General features: G+C 52.5%; 1 protein-coding gene across 1 annotated transcript in view; it reads right to left on the reverse strand.

Moving 5' to 3' along the window:
• Nucleotides 1–389: 389 nt before the first annotated feature.
• Nucleotides 390–19,896, reverse strand: part of DNAJC11 (DnaJ heat shock protein family (Hsp40) member C11) — a 75,854-nt gene continuing 56,347 nt past the window's right edge. The window contains exons 5-16 of the mRNA XM_038747189.1: nucleotides 19,360–19,488; nucleotides 17,932–18,054; nucleotides 16,126–16,199; nucleotides 14,290–14,479; nucleotides 12,962–13,047; nucleotides 12,722–12,838; nucleotides 11,058–11,213; nucleotides 6,257–6,326; nucleotides 4,515–4,572; nucleotides 4,258–4,400; nucleotides 2,673–2,802; nucleotides 390–1,906 (exon numbers count right to left, since the gene is read on the reverse strand). Of these exons, the coding sequence (XP_038603117.1) occupies nucleotides 1,881–1,906; nucleotides 2,673–2,802; nucleotides 4,258–4,400; nucleotides 4,515–4,572; nucleotides 6,257–6,326; nucleotides 11,058–11,213; nucleotides 12,722–12,838; nucleotides 12,962–13,047; nucleotides 14,290–14,479; nucleotides 16,126–16,199; nucleotides 17,932–18,054; nucleotides 19,360–19,488 (1,302 nt within the window). The 3' untranslated portion in view covers nucleotides 390–1,880. The remainder of the gene's footprint in view (nucleotides 1,907–2,672; nucleotides 2,803–4,257; nucleotides 4,401–4,514; nucleotides 4,573–6,256; nucleotides 6,327–11,057; nucleotides 11,214–12,721; nucleotides 12,839–12,961; nucleotides 13,048–14,289; nucleotides 14,480–16,125; nucleotides 16,200–17,931; nucleotides 18,055–19,359; nucleotides 19,489–19,896) is intronic.

The raw sequence follows: 19,896 nt of genomic DNA on the forward strand, positions 1-19,896 counted from the left end.
AAGGGTACCTGTAAAACACCCACGAAGTCGATTAAAATTAAAATCACTCCAATGCGCTTGGTTTCTCTGTCTCCTGGGTCTCCTGCGGGTGTGAGATGGTTTGCCAGGTCGGCCCCAACAACCCTCCCCGCTTACAAGAGTTAAAGGGGAATGGGCAGGACCACCTTGCTGGGAGAGAGAGAGTCTAGATCTGGGCACAACCAGTGGTTCAGGGGGGACAACAGGAAAATGAGAAATTTGCTTTGAAAGGGCTTTGTGCAAGTCCCACTGGCCACACCTTGCTCTTGCTCACAAAAATAAGTCCCATCCCTGGCTTTCCAAAAGGGTCTATTAAGACAACACGGCACCTCCCGTAGAACCGGCTTCCGACATGATTGACGCCGGAGGATCCCCCGGCTATTGAAACTGGGCGTACGGTCAGCACAAGGTTTATTGCACAATTGACAGTCGTAGCTTCAGGTCTGAGGGGCGGTTTTGAAGTGGAGGCGAACGTAGTAGAACTTCCACAACCGGAACCATAACGGAGCCTGGGATGAAGGAAGGGGCTATTACCGATTAGTCTGATCCCAAGGGCCAAGGAGTTGGGAGGGGGACCGGGCATTCTGGTGCCCCTGCGATTCCCGCTGAGGTGACTCCGTGTCTATTAAGAGGGCAGGGCCCTGGGGGGAGTGACCAAGACAAGAGGCCCGTTTGCGTGTCAGATGATTGTTTACTGCGGTAATCTGCCAGGCTATTCAAGTGTACAGTGGTTGTTCCCATCTAGTACCTTTGCATCTCCAGGACAGAAGAGGGGAGGGGAGGCGAGAAGGCAGGTCCTTAACAGAGTGACCGAGGGGAGGAGTCACCGCCGCACCCTCCCGCCCCGTCCCGTCCCGGGGAGGAGCAGCAGTGCCCAGCACGGGCCCAGAGCAGCTTGGTTCACCTCCCTGCCCCTTTCAGAGAGGTTAGGTGCAGTGGCAGTAGGATTTCCTCCACACATCTAGTTTGGCACATCCCCAAAACATTACCATGGCTTTCTCCTTTCACCCCCTCCTCGGGACCCGCTCCCCGCCCACCCAACGCCTCCTCCCTCTGCAGGTCGGGGGCCATCTCTGGGCGGGGAACAGCCCCGCTTTCTCCCACGCTGCTGGCGAGAGGGGTGGGCTTTCACAGGGCTCTGGTTGCCTCGGTGATGGTGGCTCTGAGGACAGATGCCGGGGTGAGGGAGTGTGCTCTGAGCCCCCGGGGATGGGAAAAGCAGTCAGGGCCTACCAAGCCCACCTATCCCCCTCAGGGTAGGGCTGGCACATTCGGGATCCAGAATCCACTTCAAACCTACATCCCAGAAACCATGCCAATGGGAAGCGGAGGGGCTGTGGGAGAGGGGCTCGTGCTCTTGATCCTGGAAGCTGGGCAAGAGAACTCTAATCTCCTGGGTGTGGATTTCATTTTCCGTTGGTTCTCGGGAAAAGTAACTCTCAGAACCCAGTGAGCACGGGATGTCCCACGTTACCCAGGAAAGGAGACAATGCAGTTGGGTCAGTGGGGCTACGGTCGGGCCACCTGCGAAAGAACCTGATGCTCACGGACAAGGCTTGGGGCCCCCACGGCCCCCTCTCCGTTGGAGGTGGTCCTCAAGAGGCCGGACGACTGTCAGCTGTACGGCTCTGGTCCGGGGCAGTCGTTGCCCTAACGCTGCAGTCCCCAAGAAAGCCGGGGGTGGTGGGGTTTGTGCGTCCCTTCGCGGAACTGGTAAAGATACCACCTTCTACAGGAATAGTATAAAATAAAAACATCTGTGGGGCTTCTCTCGCTGTGTTTCCGAACTCATCGACTCCCAAGGGAAGAGACTTGGCGGCTTCTGGGGAGTGAAACCCCGACCCCTCGTTTCCTCCGGACCTCTATCCGTCTGCATCCACCCTGTGTGCTGTTGGAGGGGAGAGAGAGGCAGGATTGTGAAGGTGACAATTTCTAGGTGGTACCTCCTTCCTTCAAAACGCCTCCAAAGGGCCTCGCGGCTCAACGGCCAACCAGAGCAAGGATGATACCGCCCTTCCTTATCCGTCAATTACCCCCCCTACCCCCTTCAAAGCCTTCTTGAAGGCAGATCTCCTCCAAGACGCCTTCCCCGATTAAGCCCTCATTTCCCCTTCTCCCACTCCCTTCTGCACTGACCTGACTTGCTCCCTTTATTCATCACCCTTCCAGACCCACAGCACTTAGGTACATATCTGCAATTCATATTAATGTCTGTTTCCCCCTCTAGACTGTAAGCTCGTTATGGGCAGCTCTCCCAAGTGCTTATCTGCACACAGTAAGTGCTTAATAAATACGGCTGCCTGACAGCACCACATGAGTCGGGAAGAAAATGGAGCTGGAAACTAAAGGGGCAACTCAGGCTCTGAAGAAACGTCCAGGTAAAAGACAGATGTTCAATATGGACTTTTCCAACTCAAATGGAGGTGAGGTTGCAGCCCCGACCACAGTGATTTGGGCTGCAAAAGACGGGGACAAAGCCAGATATGCTTCTTAAAATCTGAGGTCCTGCACCCTGCTGTGGGCAGTTGAGGGAAGCCTGGGGAACAGAATGTGCTGTGGTCCCCTGGAGTGGCTGCAATCTGAAAGAGGCAATGGGGACTTAGGGTTGGGAGGAAGGGGGAGCGGGAGAAGAGCAGGTCAGAGGTGCTACTTACATTGCTTTGGTATCCTAAGGGCCTCATTGTCAGCTGACATCACCTGGTGCAGAACTCCTCGGAACTGGTAAAGGACCTTCAGGCTCTTTTCTTCACCCACACATGGATCATAGAACCCGGGCAGGCCGGCCTGCAACAAATCGGGCAGGAGTACCCTGAGGACAACTGGCTCTTGCCACCCGGTCAGTAACTGGGACACCGGACTGCGGCCAAGTGAACAGAGCACGGGCCTGAGCGTCAGAAGCACCTGGGTTCTAATTCCGGCTCTGCCATTTGTCTGCGGTGTGACCTTGGGCAAGTCACTTCACCACTCTGGGCCTCAGTTACCTCATCTGTAAAACGGGGAATAAGACTGGGAGCCCCACGTGGGACAGGGTCTGTGTCCCACCTGATTAGCTTGTATCTACCCCGGCACTTAGTACAGCGCCTGGCACATAGTAAGTGCTTAATCAATACCACTCCAGCTATCCTACCGCCCAGGGCAGGCCGAGCAACTACTGTGATCTGAGGGCCTCTCAATCAATCAATCAATCGTATTTATTGAGCGCTTACTATGTGCACAGCACTCTCACTAACAGTGAGGGTGAGGGGAGGGAAGGAAGGAGGGTTTCAACTCTGGACATGCAACCGCTTCAGTCCGTGGTGGCCCTTCTTGATTCTGAGCTGGCCACAGATAGTTCGTATCTATCTACACATTTCTCAGGGCAAAAAAAGCTGATCTTGGAGTCACCAGGGCTGGGAAGGACTGAGGATCAGGAATAGCTACCCTGGCTTTACCGGATGCTTAGTACAATGCTCTGCATGCAGTAGGCACTCAATAAATACCATCCATTGGGAAGAAATGTCAAGGGTAATGATAAATAATCTAATTACTGTGGTATTTGTTAAGTGCTTGCTAAGTGCCAGGCACTCTGCTAAGTACTGGGGGAGATACAAGGTAATCAGGTGGGACACAGTCCCTGTTCCACATAGGGCTCACAGTCTTAATCCCCAGTTTACAGATGAGGTAACTGAGGCCCAGAGTGGTGAAGTGACTTGCCCAAGGTCACACAGCACACAAGTGGCGGAGCCGGGGTTAGAACCCAGGTCCTCTGGACTCCCAAATCCCTGCTCTACCCAGAGCCAGCCCGAATCTAGTCCGTGGACCAGAGCCAATCGATCGGAGGCCGGGGTCAGGCCTGAGGGCCGTACTCTGCTCACCACCAGTGCAGCGTTCTTCCTTTCGCTTCACTGAGTCTACCTACCCGGTTTTGCCAGAACATGGTGATTCCTGAAGTTCTGACTGCCAGAGGCAGCCGTTTTAAGTCATTATCGACAGCATTTTATCGGCCTACTTTTTCTTGGCTCAGAAGCTGTATGCAAATTCAGGGTCGGTAGCCCCTGTGACTAAGCTAGAACTAGAGACCAGCTCTGAGCAAGGACACTGGGTTGGGCCCTGGGGACAGGGAGGGAAGGAGGAAAAGGAAAGGGTGGAAGCCACACAGTGCAGCGATTCGGGGGGCCCTGCCCGGCCCCCGTTTTCAGGCGGGAGCCCAGCGTGGGCTCCAGGCCGTCCCAGACCAGCCGCGCTGGTCGGAGCGGTTACCTTGGGGGCTTCCGTGAGGATGAGCTTCGAGTCCTTCACCAGGCACTGAAGGGGGACCGTCACGTCGATCACCTTCACTTTCTCGTTCTTCCGGCTCTTGTCATTGACGAACTTCCCGTACCAGGCGTTCACGATGATCAGCCCTGGGGCACACGCACGCTTACACAGTGACCCGCGGGGGTCCCCTCCCCTGGCTCCGGACACCCGTTCTGAAGCCCAGCCCGCTCCCCACTAAAAGACGAATCCCACCGGCGTACCCATTCTCGACTCTTCTGCCTCAATGATCCTTCGGACGGACTCCTGCATTAGCCGAACCTGCCAAGGAGGGAGGAGAGGCCATTAGCACGCTCTCCGGGTCCAAGTGGCCAAGAACAGAGCTAAGAAACTGGAGGAATCCACGACAGGTCAACAGATTTTAAAAACCAAGTCCCGACGGAGACCGCGATGGGGCTGAAAACTACGGGTGGAGACTGGGGATGCCATTACCCCTCAGACGTCACATTCCCCAGCCTTGGAGGATAGAGCCAGCCAAGCTCTGCATCCTTCAGACTGCAAAGGGAGGATCGGTTTCCACCACTACTTCCTTGGAGATTGTCCTCACTGGTAGCTAGAGCACCGCTCAGGCTCAAGGGGTTTGAAAGACTTGAATTCTAATCCCAATTCTGTCACTTGTCTGCTGTGTGACTTTGGGCAAGTCACTTCACTTCTTTGCGTCTCAATTCCCTCATCTGTAAAATGGGGATTAAGATCGTGAGCCCCATATAGGACCTGATTACCTTGCATCTACCCTAGCACTGAGAACAGTGCCTGGCACATAGTAAGCGCTTAAATACCATAAAAACCAACAGAGTAGGGGGCCTAAACATAGGGTCCACGTTGCCCCCTTTATGCTTTTGGTACCGCCTCATGCACAGGAGCAGCGTGGCTCAGTGGAAAGAGCCCGGGCTTGGGAGTCAGAGGAGGTGGGTTCTAATCCCGGCTCCACCATTTGTCAGCTGTGTGACGCTGAGCAAGTCACTTAACTTCTCTGTGCCTCAGTTAACTCATCTGTAAAATGGGGATTAGGTTTGTGAGCCCCTCGTGGGATAACCTGATTACCTTGTATCGGCCCCAGCACTTAGAACAGTGCTTGGCACATAGTAAGCGCTTAACAAGTACCATCATCATCATCATCATGTATGCCCAGTGGTTCCCGTAAGCCTATGAGGTCCAAGAGGTCTCTGGGAAGAAATGTCAAGGGTAAGGATAAATAATAATAAAAACAATATTATCCTGGTATTTGTTAAGCACTTGCTAAGTGCCAGACACTCTACTAAGCGCTGAGGGAGATACAAGGTAATCAGGTGGGACACAGTCCCTTTTCCACATAGGGCTCACAGTCAATCCCCAGTTTACAGATGAGGTAACTGAGGCCCAGAGAGGTGAAGTGACGTGCCCAAGGTCCAGATCTGACTGCTGAGGCTCCGGGGCTCAGTCTGGATGGGGTGGAAGGGCTTGGGCCATCCAGAGGCCTACGGGAGCCGAGGTGATGCAAGACAATGAGAGCAGGCTAGAGTCCTCTGTGGCACCACCGATCAGGGTGCAAGTAAGGTGCGGATTAGGTCACGGATCAACCTGGTCACTCTCCACCGTGGCACCTTCTAGCCCCGGGGAGAAATGAGTGGTGCAGCTGGGGGTCAGGGAGGGTTCTTGTCCAAAGCCGTCCAAGGCTCAGGGCTGTTAAGGGCAAGGTGCGGAGCAGGCAGCGGAGAGCGCAGGCTCGTTTCTACAGGCATTGGGGCAGGCAGGGGTGGGCATCCACCCCTTAGGACAATGCTTCATGTAGTAATTGCTTAAAAAATACATTATTATTAATATTATTATAATCCAGGCTGCTCCGCCACAAATGCCGTAACATTCAGAGAGTGCGCCAACGGGGAATGGGGATCGGGGAGAGAGGTCTGGCCTGACGCAGGGTGATGGGGGTGCCCCCTTCAGCGGAGTTTTCAACAGCACTCACAGCAGCCTCGGCCTCCTGCTTCTTCTGAAGAATGTCCGTGGCGGTGCTTTCCCTTTGCTTCTCCAGTTCCCTTATGCGAGAAAAACACAAGGCGCTCGTGAGCTCCACGTTTTGCAGCAACGGGTCAACCAGGCCCTCTGGTTGGATTCGGGACGAGGCACGTTCTGGAGCCAGTTTGATCTTGGCTCTGCTGTTCTGAGACCCCAGCGGGCAAAGCCCGTCAAACGGAGGCTTTTCCGTTTAACCTACCCCCATTCAAAACACCAGGACGCTTGCAGCTCTGTTCTGAAATCAGATCTCGCTCTCAGCTCCCCTGCCCCACATGTGAGCCCACTGTTGGGTAGGGACTGTCTCTATATGTTGCCAACTTGTACTTCCCAAGCGCTTAGTACAGTGCTCTGCACACAGTATGCGCTCAATAAATACGATTGATTGATTGATTGATCCAGTCGGTCAAAACCACAACAGAACCACGGGAAAGTGAAAGGTTCAAGTCGTCAGATGCAGGTCTCTGGGAACACCCAAGCCAGTACGATTCGCTTCCCCTGGACCAAACCTCGTCTTAGACAATACCCGTCTCACAAGCCCACAACCTTGGTGTCATCCTTGACTTCGCTCTCTCGTTCGCCCCACACATCCAATCCGTCACCAAAACCTGCCGGTCTCACCTCCACAACATCGCAAAAAATCCGCCCTAACCTCTCCATCCAAACTAGACTTCTAGACTGTGTTGGGTGGGGACCATCGCTATATGTTGCCAACTTGTACTTCCCAAGCGCTTAGTACAGTGCTCTGCACACAGTAAGCGCTCAATAAATATGACTGAATGAATGAAATCCAAACAGCTACCTTGCTGGTTCAATCTCTCATCCTATCCCGACTGGATTACTGCATCAGCCTCCTTTCTGATCTCCCTTCCTCCTGTCTCTCCTCACTTCAGTCTATACTTCACTCTGCTGTCCGGATTATCTATGTACAGAAACGCTCTGGGCATGTCATTCCCCTCCTCAAAAACCTCCTGTGGTTGCCTATCAACCTTCAAATCAAGCAAAAACTCCTTACTCTCAGCTTCAAGGCTGTCCATCCCCTCGCCCCCTCCTACCTCACCTCCCTTTTCTCCTTCTACAGCCCAACCTGCACCCTCCGCTCCTCTGCTGCTAACCTCCGCACTGTGCCTCGTTCTCACCTGTCCCGCCGTCGATCCCTGGCCCACGTTCTCCCTCTGGCCTGGAATGGCCTCCCTCCACACATCTGCCAAACTAGCTCTCTCCTCCCTTCAAAGCCCTACTCCTCCAGGAGGCCTCCCCAGACTAAGCCCCCCTTTTCCTCCCCTCCTCCTCCCCTCCCCATCGCCCCCCTCCCTCCCTCTGCCCTACCACCTTCTCCCCACAGCACTTGTAGATATTTGTACATATTTATTACTCTATTTTACTTGTACATACTTACTATATTTATTTTATTAATGATGTGTATATAGCTATAATTCTATTTATTCTGATGGTATTGACACCTGTCTCCTTGTTTTGTTTTGTTGTCTGTCTCCCCCTTCTAGACTGTGAGCCCGTTGTTGGGTAGGGACCATCTCTATATGTTGCCTATTTGTACTTCCCAAGTGTTTAGTACAGTGCTCTGCACACAACAAGCGCTCAATAAATATGATTCAGTGAATTTGAATGAATGTGCTTTTCCTATCACAAAGCCCCCTCTCACTCTCAGTTTCATCCCTTCCTGGAGACAGGCTTTGGGGTATTGGTGCTTTCGGTCAGTGAATTCTGGGGGCTCTGAGTCACAGTCAGTCACCAACCACTGGGTTAACCCAGGATAATGACATTGGTGTAGTCCCTCATCCCACCACGGGGTTCACAATTTGATGAAGCGATAGATTTTTGAGATTTCCTCAAAAATCTCCAGTGGCTACCAATCAATCTCCTCATCAGTCAGAAACTCCTCACCCTGGGCTTCAAGGCTGTCCATCACCTCGCCCCCTCCTACCTCACCTCCCTTCTCTCCTTCTCCAGCCCACCCCGCACCCTCCGCTCCTCCGCTGCTAATCTCCTCACCATACCTCGTTCTCGCCTGTCCCGCCATGACCCCCGGCCCACGTCATCCCCCGGGCCTGGAATGCCCTCCCTCCGCCCATCCGCCAAGCTAGCTCTCTTCCTCCCTTCAAGGCCCTGCTGAGAGCTCACCTCCTCCAGGAGGCCTTCCCAGACTGAGCCCCTTCCTTCCTCTCCCCCTCGTCCCCCTCTCCATCCCCCCCATCTTACCTCCTTCCCTTCCCCACAGCACCTGTATATATGTATATATGTTTGTACATATTTATTTATTTATTTGTTTATTTATTTTACTTGTACACAGCTATTCTATTTATTTTATTTTGTTAGTATGTTTGGTTTTGTTCTCTGTCTCCCCCTTTTAGACTGTGAGCCCACTGTTGGGTAGGGACTGTCTCTATATGTTGCCAATTTGTACTTCCCAAGCGCTTAGTACAATGCTCTGCACATAGTAAGCGCTCAATAAATACGATTGATGATGATAGGGAGAGCAGGGATCTTACCTCAGTTTACACTCGAGGAGATTGAGGCACAGGGAGGTTAGATGACTTGCCCAAGGTCACACAAAAGGCCAGTGTTCTAGCATGAATCATCATCAATGGTATCTATCCTAGGTGCAGAGCACTATACTGTTTGGAAGAGTACAATATGACACAGATGAGAGACATGTTCATTCATTCACTCATTCAATTGTATTTATTGAGTGCTTACTGTGTGCAGAGCACTGTACTAAGCGCTTGGGAAGTATAAGTTCACAACATATAGAGATGGTCCCTCCTTGGTGAGAGATACGTTCCCTGCCCCATAATGACCTTATGATCTAGAGGGGGGGAGACAGAAATTTATACAGATAAATAATTTATAATGTACAACTTCTAGATGTGTATGTGAGTGCTGTGGGTTTGAAGGTGGGGCGAATATCAAACGCCCAAAGGTCACAGATCCAAGTGCATAAACGCTGCAGAAGGGAAAGGGAACTAAGGAAAAAAAGGGTTTCATTGGGGAAAGCCTCTTGGACAAAATGTGACCGTAGTAAGGTTTTTGAAGGTGAGGAGAGTGGCGATCTGGTGTATATGGAGGAGGAAGGAGTTCTGGGCTAAGGGGAGGATTTGGGAAAGGGGCAGAGGTGAGACAGATGAGATCAGGGCACAGTGAGTAGGCTAGTGCTGGAGGAGCAGAGCTTGCGGGCTGGGCTGATCAGTGAGGTGAGACAGGAGGGGGTGAGCTGACGGTGCTTTAAAGCCTGTAGTAAGGAGTTTCTGTTTCATGTGATGGTGGATGGGTAAACCGATGGAGGTTCTCACAGAGTGGGAAGACATGGACCAAATGTGCAGCAGAGACCGGACTATTTGGTTCCTCTAATGCTAACCTTCCCACTGTATCTCCATCTCATCTCTCTTGCCACTGACCTCTCACCCACGTCCTGCAACACCCTCCCTCCTCACAGATGACAATTACTCTCCCCCTCTTCAAACCTTTACTGACGGTACATCTTCCCCAAACGGCTTTCTCCGACTAAGCTCACCTTTCCTCTTCTCCCACTCCCTTCTGTGTCTCCCTGATTTTCTCCATGTATTCACCGTCCCCCTGCCCGCCCCAGCCAGCTCCACAGCACTTATGTATATACCCTTAATTTATTTATTTAGATTAATGTCTGTCTCCCCGCCCCTAGACTGTAAGCTCGGTGTGGGCGGAGAATTCATTCATTCAATCATATTTATTGAGTGCTTACTGTGTCCATAGCACTGTACTAAGCGCCTGGGAAGTACACGTTGGCAACATATAGAGACGGTCTCTACTCAACAGTGGGCTCACAGTCTAGAAGGGGGAGACAGACAAGAAAACAAAACACATTAACAAAATAAAATAGAATAGTAAATATGTACAAGGAAATTAGAGTAATAAATCCGTACAAGTATATATACAGGTGCTGTGGGGAGGGGAAGGAGGCAGGGCGAGGGGGATGGGGAGGGGGAGGGGAAGGAGGGGGCTCAGTCTGGGAAGGCCTCCTGGAGGAGGTGAGCTCTCAGAAGGGCTCTGAAGGGAGGAAGAGAGCTAGCTTGGCAGATGTGTGGAGGGAGGGCATTCCAGGCCAGGGGAAGGACGTGGGCCGGGGGTCGACCGCGGGACAGGCGAGAATGAGGCACAGTGAGGTGCTGGCGGGACATCCAGATAAGAGATGTCCTGAAGGCAGGAGGAAATTCGAGACTGCAGAGAAAAAGAGAGGTCAGGGCTGGAGATGTAGACTTGGGGATCAACCACACACAGATGGTAACACCAGTCATCGGAGGGAATGAGTTCTCCAAGAAAGTGGATGTAGATGAAGATTAGAAGGGGAACCAGAACTGAGCTTCAAGAGACCTCAACTATCAAAGGATAAGAGGTAGAGGAGGACCCTACACACAAGACTGAGAAAGAGAGGTCGGAGAGACAGGGTGAGAACCAAAGATGGGGAGCCAGTCAACTCCGAGGTCCAGTTCTGCCACTGGCCTGTTTGTCCTTGTGCAAGTCACCCAACCGTTCTGGGCTTCAGTCCCCTCAAATGTAAGCTGGTCTCCCTGCCTCTTAATTAGATTGTGAGCTCTGTGGTGGGATAGGGACTGTGCCAATCTCACTTCCCAAGCACCTGAGTGATGTCTGGCAAGTGCTCAATGACTAACAAACCCAGCCACAAGCAGGCCGCCCTCAGCCCCACCTGCCCAGGGGGAGTCAGCCAGAAGGCAGATCCTGAACCAGGCCCGACTCACTTCTCTTTCTGAGCCCTGAGGTAGGGTCGGATGACCAGACGGTGCATGGCGAAGTAGACAACCAGGGGTCCCACGGTGGCATAAAACACGGCACTGGGCAGGAGCTGATCTGTCAGGTGGACGGGGAAGAAGTACGTCTGGCTGGCCCTGTTGAGCCTGGAAAACAGTAAGCAGAAGGGATGCTGGGGGTGTGCTGTATAATCAGCTGCACAGGACCGACCCCCCTCAGCCACTCTTTCCTGCCACGTCCACAGGAGCTCAGGTGCTCTCCATCCACGTGGCCACAGGAAGGAAGGGAGGAAGAAAGGAAGGAAGGGTTTTAAATCTCCTGCCAATTCTAGGGATAAAGGCTGGGTCTCCTGGGGAAGAAATCTCCAGTGGCTACCAATCAATCTGCGCATCAGGCAGAAACTCCTCACCCTGGGCTTCAAGGCTGTCCATCACCTCGCCCCCTCCTACCTCACCTCCCTTTTCTCCTTCTACAGCCCAGCCCACACCCTCCGCTCCTCCGCCGCTCATCTCCTCACCGTGCCTCGTTCTCGCCTGTCCCGCCATCGACCCCCGGCCCACGTCATCCCCCCGGGCCTGGAATGCCCTCCCTCTGCCCATCCGCCAAGCTAGCTCTCTTCCTCCCTTCAAGGCCCTACTGAGAGCTCACCTCCTCCAGGAGGCCTTTCCAGACTGAGCCCCTTCCTTCCTCTCCCCCTCGTCCCCCTCTCCATCCCCCCATCTTATCTCCTTTCCTTCCCCACAGCACCTGTATATATGTATATATGTTTGTACATTTTTATTACTCTATTTATTTATCTTACTTGTACATATCTATTCTATTTATTTTATTTTGTTAGTATGTTTCGTTTTGTTCTCTGTCTCCCCCTTCTAGACTGTGAACCCGCTGTTGGGTAGGGACTCTCTATGTGTTGCCGACTTGTACTTCCCAAGCGCTTAGTACAGTGCTCTGCACACAGTACGCGCTCAATAAATACGATTGATTGATTGAAGTATGGGGCCTGGCTTTAGGAGGCAGAGAAGTGGGGCTGTTGACACTCTTTTTCACACTCTCTTCCAACTGTTTACACCCTATCCTGGGCAGGAGGCAATCGAAGTTCACACCCGGTGCCAGAAAAACTTTGGGAAGACGAAATTTCTCCGAGGGAGCGGGCCCTAGCTGGTTTGTGGGACTCTGGTGCCATCTGCTGCCAAAACTTTAGATCACACTCCAGCCTGAGACGGCTGGACTCATTCCGGGGTTTGTCACCTGGACACCACACTGAAGTGAAAAATGTTGGTTTTTTTTTTGCTTTTGTGGTGGACATAGCTAAAATGAGACAGAAGAGTACAGTTCTGGGAGTGCACTTTAGCAACTCATCCCAGAGAGTCTGCTGTGTGAGTCGTTTCCTGTCTGGAAGGGGGATTCTACAGCCGGGGGAACGGGGATACCCGCGGTTTCAATCCAACGGCAGAGATGGAAACAGGACCCGGGAATTTCCTCCCCCTTCCCTGACCTCCCCTGGGGGGCCCTTTCGCTGGGGGAGAGGGAAGCGTGGAATCGGGAGGGGATGAATGCCAGGCAGACCCCCGTTCCATAACAATGCTTTGCCGGGCTTGGCCCCAGGCCGGGTGGCATCTGAACCATGAGGCCCTGCCTGCCTGGCCACACTTACTTGATTTTGAGAGACACTCCCTGAGGAACGCCCACACTGACGGTTGCTCCCAAAACACTATGCCTGGAAATCTTCCTCTCTGCTCCGTACTCCACCACGGTCCCGAAAAAGCCGGCCCTGTAGGGACAGAATGAGAAACCAGGGAAGACTTCTCAGCCTTTACTGGACTCGGGCATGGGGCAGAACTCCTCCCTCCCTCCATCCCCTCCTTTCTCTCCCTCCCCGTCTCCCTTGACTTACTTCAGGGAGCCTTTCACCCGGGTCTGATCGTCATCCTGGAATTTGTGCTGGTAGCTGATCATTGCGAAGGAGTGGGGGATCCCGAGCTGATGGGGAGGGAAGGAGAAGGGAGGGTTCAGGCACCCTCCACCTTAGTGGCGATACACCCCCGATCTAGATAAGCCTTCAGAGGAGCCATGCTTTAGTTACTCAGGGCTCCCACCCTCTCAGCTGCTGAGGCCAGACCTCAGGGTTTCCATTTCCCTGTCTTCTTTTGGGACGAGGGTGGGGTTACCTGGTCGACCCGAATGAATGCTCTTTTACGGCACACCCAGAGTTCACCAGGTGGACGTTACGTACCTGTTGGTACCTACATTCTGACGCCTCCCAGGAGAACAAGACTACAAACGCTCCCCCTCTAGACTGTAGGAGCTCCTTGGGGCAGGGACAACCCTACTGTATCACCCTCCTTGGGGCAGGGCCAACTCTACTGTATCACAGTCTCCCAAGTGCTTAGTACAGTGCTCCGCACACAGAAAGTGCTCAATAAATACCACTGATTAACAAATACAGTTTGCTCCTTGAAGGCAAGGACTGGGCCTTAAACTTCTGGATACTCCCCGAGTGCCCCATACACAGTGCTTTGCTCAGGGTAGGCATCAGTCTCTATCACCAGCAGCAGTAGTGGGAAGCAGCGTGGCCTGGTGGAAAGAGCAAGGGCCTGGGAGTTGGAGGACCTGGGTTCTAATCCCGACTCTGCCACGTACCTTTGGTGTGACCTTGGACAAGTCACTTCACTTCTCTGTGCCTCAGTTCCCTCATCTGCAAAATGAGGATTCAATACCTGTTCTCCCTCCTACTTAGACTGTGAGCTTGTGTGGGACTGGATCATCTTGTATCTAACCCAGCACCTAGTACAGTGCTTGACACATAGTAAGCACTGTACTTAACAAATACCACAATTATCATTAGTGACTGAGGTACGTTTGGTCTGGATAATCTGGACAAACAGAACCCCCTCCAGTGATCCACTGTAAAGAGGAGTAGAGCCAGACGGCCTTTTGGGTGCCCAGTATTTGCCTGGAGTTCTGCATCCTGTTCCCTACGGTGCAGGATCTTGCCTGGCAATTAGAAGTGGGGCAGGGAGTCTGCCAACAGGACACCAAGCACTGCCCCAGTGGTGGAACCCCCAGCTAGGGACATCAGAAACCGGGCAGAAACCCTGCAGGTGGCTCATCATCATCATCAATCGTATTTATTGAGCGCTTACTATGTGCAGAGCACTGTACTAAGCGCTTGGGAAGTACAAATTGGCTCCTGCCCGTCTCCCCACGGGCTCTCCACCTCACCTGTAAGGCCACGGTGAAGTGGCTGCTTTTCGTGTCCCGGACGATGCTGGTGTTCATGGCGGACTGGATGCCCCACCGCCACTGCAGGTAGCCCATGGTGTTCTTGTCCAGGTTCCGGGCCAGCACGGTGGTGAGGCCGGGCCGGATGCCCCGGGATGAAAACTGCAGGGCGCAGTTGGTCGTGACGAAACTGGTGGGGCGGAAGTCGCGGAGGCGGGAGGGGTCACGAGCGGTGGACAGAGATCAATCAATCAATCAATCGTATTTATTGAGCGCTTACTGTGTACAGAGCACTGTACTAAGCGCTTGGGAAGTACAAGTTGGCAACATATAGAGACAGTCCCTACCCAACATCATCATCATCAATCGTATTTATTGAGCGCTTACTGTGTGCAGAGCACTGTACTAAGCGCTTGGGAAGTACAAGTTGGCAACATATAGAGACAGTCCCTACCCAACAGTGGGCTCACAGTCTAAAAGGGGGAGACAGAGAACAAAACCAAACATACTAACAAAATAAAATAAATAGAATAGATATGTACAAGTAAAATAGAGTAACAAATATGTACAAACATATATACATATATACAGGTGCTGTGGGGAAGGGAAGGAGGTAAGATCGGGGGGGATGGAGAGGGGGATGAGGGGGAGAGGAAGGAAGGGGCTCAGTCTGGGAAGGCCTCCTGGAGTAGGTGAGCTCTCAGTAGGGCCTTGAAGGGAGGAAGAGAGCTAGCTTGGCGGATGGGCAGAGGGAGGGCATTCCAGGCCCGGGGGAGGACGTGGGCCGGGGGTCGATGGCGGGACAGGCGAGAGTGGGCTCACAGTCTAAAAGATGTCACTTGCCCTCTGCCCTTTCTGCTCAGCAGGGCCCCGGGAAAATTCCCTAGCAGGTGAGCAACCCTTCTTCGTGGCTCACTCCTCCAACCCAAGACTCGGCACCTCTGCTCCGCGGGGAAGGCCGGTCGAGGGGTTCTGTAGGCTCCCCGGAGCCGCGGCCACCGACGCCTCATTCGGGCTGCGACGAACCGGCTCGCGGTCCCGAACTGAACCGGGCTGAGCACGGCCACGGCTGGTCTGGCCAGAATCGGGCGAGGAGGTGAAGTCAAAGTGAGGGGTGCGCGACGAACCCCCAGTAGGCGTGGGGGCTGCCCTGGCCCTTAGTTTGCTAGGAGACTTAGCTTTGAAGGGGAACCTTTGCCATCTGAGGGCTTCAGATGGGTGCAGCAGGCCCAGAAAACAAGGGCCGCCTCAATCCCCATTTCACTGAAAGGGGAAAGTGAGGAGGCTGCCAAAGCTTTCCCAAACCAATGGACTTGAGCATGGCTCAGTCTTCTTCTGCATTACTCTGCGTGTGTGTGTGTGTGTACGCGTGTGCACTTGGGCTACGAAAGCACTAAACGGTAAGGCATGCAAGGAATTTTCCTCTGGAGCCCACAAAGTCAAAATATTCACAGAGCCATGCCCCCAACCAAGATTCATCTGGGTTGTTTTAGCTCACATCAAGGCTAACTTGTTCTGCCTGCACAACCTTCACCCTTTCTCCATTGGCACTCAAGCATACGCTTCCACAATGACCAAAACCATCGGAGCCCGTTACTTTGGAGGTGGCGGTGGTGACACGGTGCAAGAGCGAAGGGGAAGGGGAGCGTGAGAAAGGGCTCTTTGGGCTCGGTGTCAACTCATCGCTCTTTCGGAGTAGGCCGGGAAAGCAAAATGGGAACGTTTCACACAGTAGAGGAAGGGAGCCCTTCCTTGAGAGAAAGGTGGAGATCATCGCTAAAGATTTGCTGCTTCTCTCTCAGCGAGTTGATAACAGGGAAGAGCGCAAATACTTACCATCGTGGAGTAAGATTACGGAACAGCTTCAGGCCAAACAGAGGCCCCTGAAGGTCTCCAGCTCCAAATTCTAACTGAAGTTTAAACATAGAGGAAAAGAGTCAGAAATGCTTTTCTCCCACCATAGGTCTTATTTAGTCTCACACCCCCACCTTAGGTATAGTGACTTCTACTCAAAAGATACCATTACTCCTACCTGGTCAACAGACTTCACTTAATGTTCCTCCCTCCCCCTCTTCCCCTCACGGCCGCAGGCCTCTGGTCTGTCCTGGACAGAACCTCAGTTCACCTTGGTTGGGGGGGAGGGGGGGAGAGGCTACCGGGCCTACGGAGGGGAAGGGGTTTCAGTGTTGGTCATCAGGAAGGAGAACCAGAGAGGAAAATAGGTAGCCTCTAACACCTGTTCTCAAGGCCCAGAGACTTCCGCTTCACTCCAACCCCTCAGAAGAAGAAAGGGAATTCAGTTGCCCAAATTTGAGAAGACAAGAGAGGAGAACAGAAAGGAGGTGCGAGCCTCTGCAGAACCTTGGCTTGCTGTCAGACGGTCCTCCCTTTACTCCAATGCTTCCTTCCCTACATTTCCATTTTGTTTCCCTCCACTGTCTGTGGGTGACTGGAGACGGAGCTCAGGGGTCTGGGGTCAAACTCCACCAGCAATTCATCAGTGGCACAGCCTTGGGGTTTTGCGAACGGCTCCCGCTGTCACATTTACTAGTGTCAGTGACTCTCAAGGCAACTATTCAGTGCTAATTTGAGGCTGAACGGGCTGATCTGCAGAAGAGGCTGTTACACTAAGCTACCTTTCTGAAACTGTCAAGTGATGCCACATCACGGAAGGAAAAGATATAGCAGTAATAGACTGTAAGCCCACTCTTTTAGAATGTGAGCCCACTGTTGGGTAGGGACTGTCTCTGTATGTTGCCAATTTGTACTTCCCAAGCGCTTAGTACAGTGCTCTGCACATAGTAAGCACTCAATAAATGCGATTGATGATAATAATAATAATAATGGTGCTTGTTAAGTGCTTACTAGGTGCTAAGCACTGTTCTAAGCATGGGGGTAGACACAAATTAATCAGGTTGGACACAGTCCGTATCTCACATGGGGCTAACACTCTTAATCCCCATTTTACAGAGAGGTAACTGATGCGCAGAGAAGTTAAGTGACTTGCCCAACGTCACACAGCAGATGGGCGGCAGAGCAGGACTAGGACCTTGGTCCTTCTACCAGGCCCGTGCTCTATCCACTAAGCCATGCTGCTTCTCTAGCAGACTCTCAACTGTACAGTCTAACAGACTCTCAAATGCACAGTCCTTGTGGTTAGGGAACGGGTGTACCACCTCTGCCGTACCAGACTCTCCCAAGCGCTTAGTACAGTGCTCTGCACATAGAAAACACTCAATAAGTACCACTGATTGATGGACAGAAAGTGTTTTATATATTGAGAACGGAGGCCTACAAGGTAGGACTGGAGACTCCCAAGGAAAGTCTAGTCTTTTCCTTCTGCCCTCAAGTCAGGTGCTGATGGACGTGTCTCCAGACTTCTCCCCACCTGAGAAACCAAGCAGCTGGCTGGGGAGGGGTGTGAATGCAGACTGTGGGGTCAGAGATCGGTGACCACACCAAAACAGACAACCTGTGGCCCAAGATGCCCCATTTATTCTGACATCCCCTTCGGGCGGCTCCTATTCAGTGCCGTGTAAGGTATTCACAAAACCGTTTCTTTTCTTTTAATCAAGGGATCTCTGGGCAATGACTAGAAAGGAGGAGGTCTGGCCAGAAACTCTACCCGGCCTGTGGTCTTACCTCTCCCCATCCCTTAGCAGAGGTCACCCTCCTGAGAGCAAAGTTAATGGATCCGCCTCCGTTTCCATTCTGAGTCGAGAGGCTTCCAGAAAGGATGGCCGTGTCTGTCGCCGTCAGGGGGGCCTGGGAAATGACATTTACTGGCATTGAATGAACTCGGGCTATAAGCAGCTCCAATTACAGCAGCCTAATGAATACATCATAAGTACATAGTCAAAACTGCAGATGATTACACGGTTCAAAAGCATACGGGGGATGGATAATTATCCAAACTGCTTTACTTTCCTCTCAGCTGTGATGCTTGGCTATTTGAACTGCAAGTGGCCACCACGTTAATATGTGGTGCATGGGCCTTTCGAGCCAAACTTTGCAAAACCAGGGGGAAGCGAATGGCCCGGGGCTCTCTCACCCTACCCGACATTATGGCCCGGGATCCTCCTCGACCTTGCTGGTCAGACCGGGGTTCGTTCTAGGAAACTGGCCTCAGCAGCTCCCTCCTGGGTCACGATTCCTGAGGCCTGGGCCGCCACACTCAAGGACAGTCCATCTTTCAAACAGGGCAATGATCCCTACCTGGCTTTGGGAATAATAATAATAATAATGATAGTAATTGTGGCATTTATTAAACACTTACTGTGTGCCAGCCACTGTACTAAGAGCTGGGGTGGATACAAACAAATCAGGATGGACATAGTCCCTGTCCCTCATCGGACTCACAGTCTCAATCCCCATCTTACGGATGAGGTAACTGAAGCATAGAGAAGTAAAGTGACTTGCCCATGCTGCTTCTCTGGACACCTCTCATCCCGTCCCACCCGAATCAGTTCACAGATTACAGGGCCTGGTAACTGAGAGGAACTGGCAGCTGTTTTAAAAACCAGCTGTGTTCACCGTGGCTTTCCTGGCTCCCTTCCCAAGAACCACTCTGAACTTCTACATCACCTGACTTTATGACAGGGACTGGGGTCCGACCTGATTATCTTGAATCTACTCCAGCGCTTAGGACAGTGCTTGGCACATAATAAGCACTTTTAAATAACAATAATAATAAGGATGATGATAATAATAGTAACAGCATTTGTTAAGCACTTACTATGCATCAAGCATAGTGCTATTACAGTGCTGGGGCAGATACAAGCTAATCCCTGTCTCACAAAGGACTCACAGTCTTAATCCCCATTTTACAGATGAGGAATTGAGGCAGCAATTCCCTCCAAATCCAACACCGGTAGTTTCATTTGGTGAAATGTCAGGGTGGCGGTTAAAACCAGGCCCAGTCGTCCCCGGGACTCTTTCCTTTTCCTCCGGTTGATCATCGGTTCCCTTCCTAAATAAAGACGAGACTCCCCACCCCTCCGCCCCCAACCCTGCAAGGCCCCTTGTTTTCATTCCGTCACAGTCCGGGAATGGGGCCTGCCTCGCCGTTACCTCAATTGACTGGGAGATGTGCATTTTGTTAATTTCAATCTGGGGGAAGCTGCTTCCCGGGACATCTTCGTATTCCTCGTCGTAGCGATCAAAAAGGTCAGTGGCATCTACTCCAACACTGATGGTTCCCTGGGGGAAGACACGCAAAGCAGGCCGTCAGTGGGAACGCGGGCCCGGTGGGGGCACACTCAAAGGCAACAGGACCTTTTGGCAGCTGCCATGGGTTAATTAAACAACTCATCTGGCAACACGTTTCACTGGATCCAAGCAGGGCACGGCCGCTTTTCTCCCAGCGAGCTGGGAAGGAAGCATGAATGTCACAGTTCGGAGCTGAGCCATTTCAGTACGTGTCAAAGGCACCTGAGCTACAGGAGGAAATAAAGGGGATGCGGTGTGAAAATTAGGTCACGGGGAAATTGGCACAATGGGTCCCATGTCATGGGTTTACACCGGCTTTGCTGAATGAAACCTGGGAGACTCCCGCCACCTGAGCAATTTGGCTACTCTGAGCAAGAACTCTTCTTGCCTCCGGAATCT

This window comes from Tachyglossus aculeatus, chromosome 5 (genome assembly GCF_015852505.1).
Source record: "Tachyglossus aculeatus isolate mTacAcu1 chromosome 5, mTacAcu1.pri, whole genome shotgun sequence".
Classification (NCBI taxonomy): Eukaryota; Metazoa; Chordata; class Mammalia; order Monotremata; family Tachyglossidae; genus Tachyglossus; species Tachyglossus aculeatus.